Raw genomic sequence first — 10,018 nt, forward strand, 5'->3', positions numbered from 1 at the left:
TCATGTAACTCCAAATCCAGCTAATCTGTTACACAGTAATCAGTATGGTGGTCCAGATCAGATATTTGTTGGTAATGGCCAAGGTTTGGCAATTTCCTCTATTGGTTCTAGTAGTTTCTGTTCTCCTTTTTCTCCACATACTTCACTTCATTTACATAAGCTTCTTCTTGTTCCACAAATCACCAAAAATCTCTTAAGTGTCAGTCAATTTGCTAAGGATAACAATGTCTATTTTGATTTCCATTCCACTTACTGTGTTGTCAAATCTCAGGAGACCCAGGAGGTCTTACTTGAAGGCTTTCTTGGAAGTGATGGTCTTTACAAGTTCAAAGGTCTTCCAACTACTGTTTCCTCACCATCTCCAGGCTGCTCAAGCAATCCTTCGAGTGCTTCTGATCATTCAGTAGCTATTTGTAATTCTTCGTGTTGTAATTATGTTAATTCTGTGCAATCTTGTAATTGTTCCAATAAGTCTATTCATACAGTGTGTATTCCCAACTCTTGTAATACTGCTTCCATTAATACTTCAGTGGCTGATGTATCTAGGTCTTATAATCTCTGGCATTCTAGATTAGAACATCCTCACTTTGAAGCTTTACAAAGGATACTATCTCATTGTAATATTTCATTAGGAAATAAACCAATTTCTGATTTTTGTTCTGCATGTTGTATGGGCAAATCTCACAGATTGCCTTCACTTCCTTCTTCTACAGTTTATTCTGAACCTTTTCAACTTATTGTTAGTGACTTGTGGGGACCAGCACCAATTCAGTCATCCCAAGGCTTCATGTATTATATAACCTTTGTGGATGTTGCAACCAGGTTCACTTGGATTTACCTTCTTAAACAAAAATCTGACTCTTAGTCTGTTTTCAAAAATTTTCATTCCCTGGTTTCTACACAATTCAAGCAAGCTATTAAGTCTGTCCAAACTGATTGGGGTGGTGAGTTTAGGCCTTTTACCAAATTTCTCACTGAGTTGGGCATCACTCATCGTTTGATATGTCTTCACACTCCTCATCAAAATAGGTTGGTTGAGAGAAAACATAGACATATAGTAGACATGGGGCTAACTCTCCTTGCATATGCCTCTCTTCCCCTAAAATATTGGGATCATGCGTTCCTCACTGCTGTGTATTTAATTAACAGGCTTCCCACTTCAGCTTTAAAGTTCCAAATCCCTCACTTTTTGCTTCACAAGTCCCTTCCTGATTTTTCCTTTCTTAGAACCTTTGGCTGTGCATGTTTTCCCCTCCTTCGACCATACAACAAGCACAAGTTTGATTTTAGATCTCATGAGTGTGTTTTCCTAGGCTACTCACCAAGCCATAAAGGGTACACGTGTCTTAGTCCTAATGGCAAAATTTACATCTCCAAAGATGTTGTGTTTAATGAGTTCAAATTTCCCTTTCCCAACCTATTTCCTTCAGTTCCCTCCACTGCCCCTAATCCTACACAACAACTCCTTACTCTAGCACCATTATCCCTTTAGACTGGTCCTTACCCAATTCCTTACCCAATATATCCCAGCATCCCCTATCTCTTTTTCCTTTATCAACTGCTTCACACTCACCTTTACACACTCAGCTGAGTTCCCATCATACATTGCCTTTATCTCCTATAACCCACTCACCTAACACTATGCAGTCTAGTTCCCATCACCCCTTGTCTACTGCATCACAAATTGGTCATTCACGTGCTTCCTTCTCTGCTGCATCTACCTTTTCGCAGGCTCCTTTGTCTGTTGTTTCTCTTTTACCTGCTGCATCCCCTTTACCACGGGTTTCTTTATCTCCTTCTGCCAACTTACATGCTGCATCTCCTTTACCTTTGCCTTATGCTTTATCTTTACCTGCTTCTTCCCCACAACCTTCTTTGTTTGGTCCCTCAACTTGTCCAATAGACAATCCAAACACACAGCCTCCTTTCCTTTGTTCCTCAGCTGAACCAGTAGATCATACACCTTGTGATACATCAGCCACTACTCCATGGCATGATTCCTCTTCTCCTCTTACTTCTATCAGTAACCATGTGAATCCTTGGTCAGCTTCTTTGTCCAAGATTTATGAGTCTTCATCTGTCATCTCTCCACTTTCTAGTTCTAGCAATAACTCTCCTCCATCAGTGTCTTCTTCATCTCATATTCCCTCCTCTGGTTCAGATTACATGCCTCCTCGACCAGTTAAGTTGTCATCTTCTCCTCACACAATTTTTACCAGGTCCAAGGGTCCAGCACCTTCCTTGTTCACTGCTCATATGGAGCCCTCCACTGTTAAACAAGCTCTCTCGGTTCCAGCATGGGTTCAGGCAATGAACACTGAATATAATGCTCTCATTGCTAATGGTACCTGGTCTCTTATGCCACTGCCTGCTTCTCGTTCTTCCATTGGTTGCAAGTGGGTGTTTCGCATCAAAGAAAACCTTGATGGATCTATCAACAAATACAAGGCCAGGCTTGTAGCCAAAGGCTTTCATCAACAACTAGGCTTTGACTACAATGAAACTTTCTCTCCTGTGGTCAAACCTATTACTGTGCGAATCATGCTTACCTTGGCTTTATCTCATGGTTGGCCCTTGAAGCAGCTTGATGTCAACAATGCTTTTCTTAATGGAGAGCTCTTGGAAGAGGTTTACATGACTCAACCTCTTGGCTTTGAGGTTGCTGACAAGTCCCTAGTTTGTAAGCTCAACAAAGCTATCTATGGTCTCAAGCAAGCTCCTAGAGCTTGGTTTGAGAAATTTCGGGCAGCTCTTCACCAACTTGGTTTTGTTTCCAGCAAGTGTGATCCTTCTCTCTTCATACTTAGAACAAGTGGTCATTGCATTTATATCTTGGTTTATGTAGATGATATTATCATTACTGGCAGCAATCCTGATCCCATTCAGCATCTTACCAATCAATTAAACTCCAAATTTGCTCTCAAACAGCTTGGTAACCTGGACTATTTTCTTGGCATTGAGGTTAAGTCACTCTCCAATGGTCGCCTGTTTTTATCTCAGTCTAAATACATCAAGGATGTCCTGCACAAAGCTGGTATGACAGATTCAAAGGGTATTTCCACTCCCATGCCAAGTGGTTGTAAACTCAGCAAACATGGAGCCAACTATGTACCTGATCCCTCCCTCTACAGATCCATTGTGGGAGCTTTGCAATATGCAACTCTAACCAGACCTGAAATTACTTTTAGTGTCAACAAAGTGTGTCAATTTCTCTCTCAGCCACTGGAGGATCATTGGAAAATTGTTAAGAGGATTCTAAGATACCTTAAAGGCACTGTTTCATTTGGTCTTCTTTTTCATCCTCCTTCGAGACTTCATCCTCTCTCTCTTGTAGCCTTTTGTGATGCTGACTGGGGCTCTGATCCTGATGACAGGAGGTCCACCTCTGGAGCTTGTGTATACTTAGGCTCCAATCCCATCTCTTGGTGGGCTAAAAAGCAATCCCTAGTTGCTCCTTCAAGTGCTGAGGCTAAGTATCAAAGTTTAGCTCACACTGCTGCTGAAATTCTTTGGGTTCAATCCTTGTTAAAGGAGTTGCAAGTTCCTATCAAGGTTCCAGTAATTTACTGTGATAATCAAAGCACTGTTGCATTGGCTCACAATCCAGTCCTTCACTCCATAACCAAGCACATGGAACTTGATGTTTTCTTTGTAAGGGAGAAGGTTCTTGCCAAGTCACTTGTTGTACAACACATTCCTGGTCCCTTACAAGTTGCTGATACCTTCACAAAACCACTGTCAGTTGCTCGTTTCAGTGAACTCAGAGATAAACGTAAAGTTTTTGATCTTCCGTTACTGATGCATCCTCCTTGAACTGCTGCTGATCACCCTCCATAAGCTTGAGGGGAGAATATTGGAATATATTACTGCTGCTGATCACTTACTGCTGCTGATCACCCTCCATGAGCTTGAGGGGAGAATATTGGAATATATTAGCCTCAGTTTAGTGCATCGTTAGATTAGTTTAGATTAGTTAAGAGTGGTTCAACTAACTCCATATTTCACGGGTTCAGTTGCATCTCTAGCAACTGATTACTCTTATAACTCTTGTAATATAAAAGCTAGAATGTAGTAACTCAATGAATTACACCAGATTATCAGAATGCTTTCTTCCTCAGGTTCTCTGACTTTTCTCTTAACCTTGCTTTCGTTTACTACAGTATCCCTATGGATTAATAGGATTAAACCCTTCTGAGAAGTGATTACTCAAAATTCAAACCTTTATCAGTTTACTAATAATGTAATTTGCTTGCCATTACCTTTAAGTTCTAACCCTTATCGCTGCCCGTAGGCCGTAGTTTACTTTGATTCTTATATATTTGCATTACAATTATACTTCAAATTCTTTGTTAATTTAAATACAAACGATTGAACTGAATTTCCCCAATAGTCGCTTGGATAATATTTTGCACGTGAGTACTTCATCCTAGCAGAATGTGTACTCATTCTTACATGCCAATTACCTCTGGGAGATGCTATGGCTTTTCCTATATATGCATGCATAGAAGTCACAAAATGTGATCTTTTTTTCTTCTTTGGAAGATGACTTTTCTCTCTCTTCAAAATACTTAAAAATCCAGCTAAAAATTTTAAATTTTTAATGCATTTAACACACACTAATGACTCATAACTGAAAAATTAACTAAAATTTATGCCAACGCAATTAATCAGTCAATTAAGATGGTATTAATAAAAATTCAATATCAATTAAATTTATATTTTTTAAAAATAATATGGATTAATAACATCCCTTATAATTCCTTTCCTCAATTTATTTTCTAAATTGAAGTTCAGGAGTTACATTATTATAGATTCCTGACCCTTGGATATAGCACATAATCAATAGCTACTAATCCATGTGGATTATTACAAGGCTTGGAATAAGCTTCTGTGTTTGTCAACAGTTTTTTACCTAATAAATAACCTTAAGTCCTGCCCATAACTTAAGCAAATCATTTCCTCCATGTAAATTAGTCCTTTCACTCGATATGATTCAGTCTCCTTATGTTCCTTTCATGGAAAGTGGAGGAAATTTTGGTAGTAATGGCGTTCAAATTTATGGGAGTGAAAATATTAACCCCGTTAACCCTTCCATGCATAGATCAGGCCCTCCTTTGACATCTATAGATAGGTTCTTATGGGGCCAACAGAACCACTTCCCTCAGCAGCAACATGTAGAGAACGTTGCAAGGAACAACGATGCAAGTGTCTTTACTAATGAGTTCTTCAGTTTTTCCTGCTCTGGTGGTTCATCCCATAGGTTTCTATGGCCTAACACTCAAGAATCAAGCTTTGTTGGTGGGAACTTAGCAAATGAAGAGGCTTTGACGTGGACAAACATCAACCAAACCCCCACATTGTTCCTGAAAGATGTCCAAAAGAATGCAAAATTGGTGGGAAGGAGAACTAAGAAAGGGTCTGTTGTGCCTTTGATCAAAGGACAGTGGTCATCTGAAGAAGACAGGTTGATTCAAGAAAACACTCCATTTTCTTCTCTTATTTTTTACATGCTTTATATATATATATATATATATATATATATATATATATATATTTGCACTAAATTTGCACTAAATTTTTTAAGTTGATTATTATTTGTTGTTTTTTTAAGGAAACTGAAAAGTTTGGTGAAGAGATATGGTGAAAGAAAATGGGCTCAAATTGCTGAGAAATTGGAAGGAAGGGTTGGCAAGCAGTGTCGAGAGAGATGGAACAATCATTTGCGTCCTCATGTTAAGGTGGTTTGTTTTTTGTTTGTTACTCGCTTAATATTGTTAATCTCTTTTTTATTTTATTTTTTTTTCCCTTTTTTTGGGTATAGATACATGTTTGATACTAATTTCTTTTCATTTTCATACATGATTGTTTCCTAGAAGTTTGCCCTTAAAAAACATCCTAGGGCTAGTTGCATGTCGATGTATCTTTCTTCCACAAAGTTGCATGAAATGTTATAAATAATCAATGTTTAACTAAGCTTTTCCGAGATTATCTTGAAATCTGTGATATTTTTTTTAATCGGAGGATCTAGACTTAGATTCAAATATTCAATAATCTGTCCTTGTTTAATTTGTTGTGTGAAAAACCAAGATAACTGTGATATTTTTTTTAATCGGAGGATCTAGACTTAGATTCAAATATTCAATAATCTGTCCTTGTTTAATTTGTTGTGTGAAAAACCAAGAATCTATCTTTTGTATCTTCATGCACATCTAGAGATCTAATATATTATCTCTTCTTAATTGTCTATACGCGAGATCAATTCTGAATAATTTCACATTTTCACAATAAATCATTCATAGTTTCTTATTTCACCATTAAGTTGTTTTCTCTCACATTTTCTTATTTTCACCATTAATATACTTTGTTAATATAACCCAAGTTATCCAGATAAGGCTTCCACCGTTATTTGCTTAGATATGCAGTATCTAGTGTTTGCACGTACGTGAGTAAATCACACTATCAATTACCAAGATTTATATTTTTTGATATAATTTACATATTATTTTCAGTTATGAATTTTTAATTAGCTGTATAAATTTCGGTAACAATATATTATATAACATTTAAACTTGTCATTATCCTTGGTATATGAGCATTATCAGAAAGATAGCTGGAGTGAAGAAGAAGAGATGATATTAGTAGATAAACATTCTAAGATGGGAAACCGTTGGGCTGAGATAACAAAGTACATTCCAGGGAGAACAGAGAATGCTATAAAGAACCATTGGAATGCCACTAAAAGGAGGCAGAATTCAACGAGAAAGAACAAGAAATCTAATGGAAAACCACACTCCTCTATACTTGAAGACTATGTCAGAAGCAAGAACACTTCCATGAACCCCACAAAAGGCATCATCACTGAAACAGCTACAATAACCACCAAGCTCTCTAGCTCCCAAGTAACACTCTCTGAGGACCCTGCAAATAACGAATTAAACCTTGTGTTATCTGAACCCTCTCAATCTGTTGCCAATGAGCTACTCTTCATGGAAGAAATTTTCACTGAGAATCAGAATCAGCAATCACTTGTTAATGTTGAAGGTGCTTCTGAGCACCCCAAGATGTCTTCAACCTCTTACTTGGATTTGGATCAAACTATTGTTGATGATGTGAATCAATTTGGGTTTGACTATTCCATCCAGTACCCAGATATCATGCACTTGGATGATAGTTTATTCCTCCGCAGTTGAATGTTGTTGTTTATCTCTCTCACTTTGTTGAATGTTGCAGCCAGTTCATCATGTTCTTGTGATTATGGGAGTCGAAACCTGAACAGGGAAAAGAGAGATGGATTTGGTAGAGTTTGTTTCTTCTTATTAGTTCTGTTATTGTCATTATGAGTGATACTCTTCTTATTTTGAAGTAGAAACTATGTTATTTCCATTAGCGGTTAATTTTCTGGTGGTGTTTTAGGCATTTCTGGTCTTATTAAAGGTCATTTGCTTTGTTTTGTTTTGAATTCTTAACTGCAATAATCTTTGCAGGAAATTTAATGCTTTTTGTTAGCTCCCCTTCCAATTTTGTCGTTTTGTTTTATTAGTCATTTACTTGCACAACTTTTCTGAACTTTGAAATCTTGAAATAATTAAAAGAATGTTTAAATGGGTCAAAGTCAATGTCAAATCTTTTGTCAATTCATAATTGTAATTCATGAAAGGAAAATACCTAGAAACCAAATCTGTAATAAAATGACGAATCATATTTATTTTTTGTTTTTTACAAGTGCATTTAGAACACCAAGATATGATATTCAATTGATCTCAGCATTGCCCATAAAACAAGTTTGGAATCTAGTATATACTAAACTGAATGAACACTTTTATAAGATTTTTTATTATTATTAAAAAAAAAAAACTAAAGGAGCACTTACGGCACAAATAATCCCTTATTCAATGATGGAACAGTAGAAACATTGGGAAACCTTATCGTTGTCTCCATAATTTGGAAACCTTATCGTTGTTTCCATAATTTGGAAGGGAGCGGGAACTTATAAGCAGCATCTAACTGCTTTACATGTTGTGCATGCTTGATAGATGCTGCTAGTTCATATTTTTGGCTAGTAGCTTTAACTTTTTGGATCATTGCTAATTGCTAATATGCTTATGGATTGGCCAAGTCTTGCCATTGCACTTAGGCCAGGCCATTTTTTTTTTGTGTTCTCCTCTATGACTATGAGTAGCAAAAAATGCATGCCTTTCTTTACTAATTTATTGGCTTTTGTCAATTCTGATTCTTATGTCATTCATTTCTTTATGTTCCAAACTAATTTTTATACAGGTAATGTAATAGCAATACTATATACTCTAGAGGCCGTAGCTCTTGCGGCTCAGAGGATAGTATTATGGAAAGTTTGGTAGATGAGATATTTTTTTTTACCGGAAAAAAAAATTAGAACATGGTGAGAAATTTTTTTTCCAAGTAAGTTACGAAAAGGTGTTTGGTGGGTCAATTTTTTTCCAAAAAAGTTGGATTAATTTTACTAGTTGATTGTAAAATATTAATGGGAATCTGAACCGAAATGACAAAATTATCATTTTTACACATCTGCTAATATATTGTATAAAGACATTTTTGTCTCTAAACCTGAAAATGCGTTTCCCAATTAGTGGAAAAAAATAATATCATGAGTGGGATGAAATTATTTTTTTTCCCATATGTAGTTAAAAATGGAAATGATGGAAAAAACTATCCTGAAATAATTTTATTATTACTCAAAACATGTAAAAAAAATTCCCCACCTCACTTTTCGAAAATTTCCCCCAAAATACTCATACAAAACAACCCTAGAGTTCTAAATACTCATACAAAACAACCCTAGAGTTCTAAATCTATTGATTGATAATATACAATCTGGATGGTTTAGTTTGTGTTGCGCTGGAAAGCGCTCTTTTTTTTTTTTGGGACCACATATATAGATTCTTAAAGATCTTGTTTGAACAAATATCAAGTATTGAGTGGCAGTTGCCATGATGGTAACCAGATAAAATGCATGTTGGCTATCAGAAGTCTTGTTGGTAAGTATGCGGACAAATTTACATCCATGCCTGGATTGAAGGGTTTTTTTTTTTAATCCACTCTAATTATCTTGAAGCAAATTGGCTCACCGAATATTCTTACAATCTTCAACTCTTTGAATCGATTATGAGACTAATTTCAAATCAAATTAATCACAATTAAAGTTATTCATTTCTCCCTTATATTTGGTGGCCTGGTGGGAATCGAACCCAAATTTTCTCCTCATCTATCTACTCAACCTATATCGCCAAATTACAGCCATTAGCTAACTGAATTGAAGTTCAAAACCTCGTGAATTCACCCATATCACTGTTTTATTGGCCTTTTGCTAAATTGTCAATTTTGTTGTGGTGCTCCTCATTTCTATCCTAATTTATTTCAGAATGTGTTCAGCATTTGGTGATGTCATCTAATCAATAGTAATGGTGATTTGAGCATGATAGCGTTTTACCCCTATTACCATTAATACTAAAACGACGAGGAACATCATCCAAAAAAAAATGACAAGGAATTTTTTTTATAAACTTCCATAAATTTCTCTACTTTTTTTTTTTTGTAAACATAAATTTCTCTACTTTATTCTCATGTTTGTTATGTGAAAATAAAACTTGTCTATATATAATAGGAGAAGTATGTCCTCATGTCATGGACCATTTATTTTCTATGCAAAATTCTTTTTTTAATAGGCGAGTCCCACCACTTTTTCCTTTTGTACGGAGTTTAAAATTTCTCCTACAACCGAAAAAATTTAAAACCCTACATACAAGTAAAAGGGAAAGATTATATTTATTATCTTTATTTTTTATTATTTCTTACTATCAAAACTTAATCGTTGATTTATGTCAATTCAACGGTTATAATTTATTAAATCATACTTATTAATTAATTATTAATTTTCAATAAATTATAACAGTTAGATTATTAAGTTGATTTATGTCAATTCAACGGTTATAATTTATTAAATCATACTTATTAATTAATTATTAATTTTCAATAAATTATA

At 35.5% G+C, this 10,018-nt stretch overlaps 1 protein-coding gene across 1 annotated transcript; it reads left to right on the top strand.

Moving 5' to 3' along the window:
• Positions 1 to 5,015: 5,015 nt before the first annotated feature.
• LOC133295015 (transcription factor MYB119-like) lies at positions 5,016 to 7,190 on the top strand. Its single transcript, XM_061493792.1, has 4 exons — positions 5,016 to 5,464; positions 5,612 to 5,738; positions 6,603 to 7,021; positions 7,097 to 7,190. Exons 1-4 carry the CDS (start codon positions 5,016 to 5,018, stop codon positions 7,188 to 7,190), a joined length of 1,089 nt encoding a protein of 362 aa, XP_061349776.1.
• The last annotated feature ends 2,828 nt before the right edge of the window (positions 7,191 to 10,018 follow it).

This window comes from Gastrolobium bilobum, unplaced genomic scaffold (genome assembly GCF_033153095.1).
Source record: "Gastrolobium bilobum isolate Gb01-03AN ecotype WA unplaced genomic scaffold, APGP_CSIRO_Gbil_v1 utg21668, whole genome shotgun sequence".
NCBI lineage: Eukaryota > Viridiplantae > Streptophyta > Magnoliopsida > Fabales > Fabaceae > Gastrolobium > Gastrolobium bilobum.

Excerpts from the sequence above, each read along its gene's own strand:
- LOC133295015 (XM_061493792.1), top strand. The coding sequence starts at position 5,016 with ATGGAAAGTGGAGGAAATTTTGGTAGTAATGGCGTTCAAATTTATGGG. Across the intron at positions 5,739-6,602 it reads ATTTGCGTCCTCATGTTAAG|AAAGATAGCTGGAGTGAAGA; the intron begins GTGGTTTGTTTT and ends GAGCATTATCAG. Across the intron at positions 7,022-7,096 it reads ACTGAGAATCAGAATCAGCA|TATTGTTGATGATGTGAATC; the intron begins ATCACTTGTTAA and ends TTTGGATCAAAC.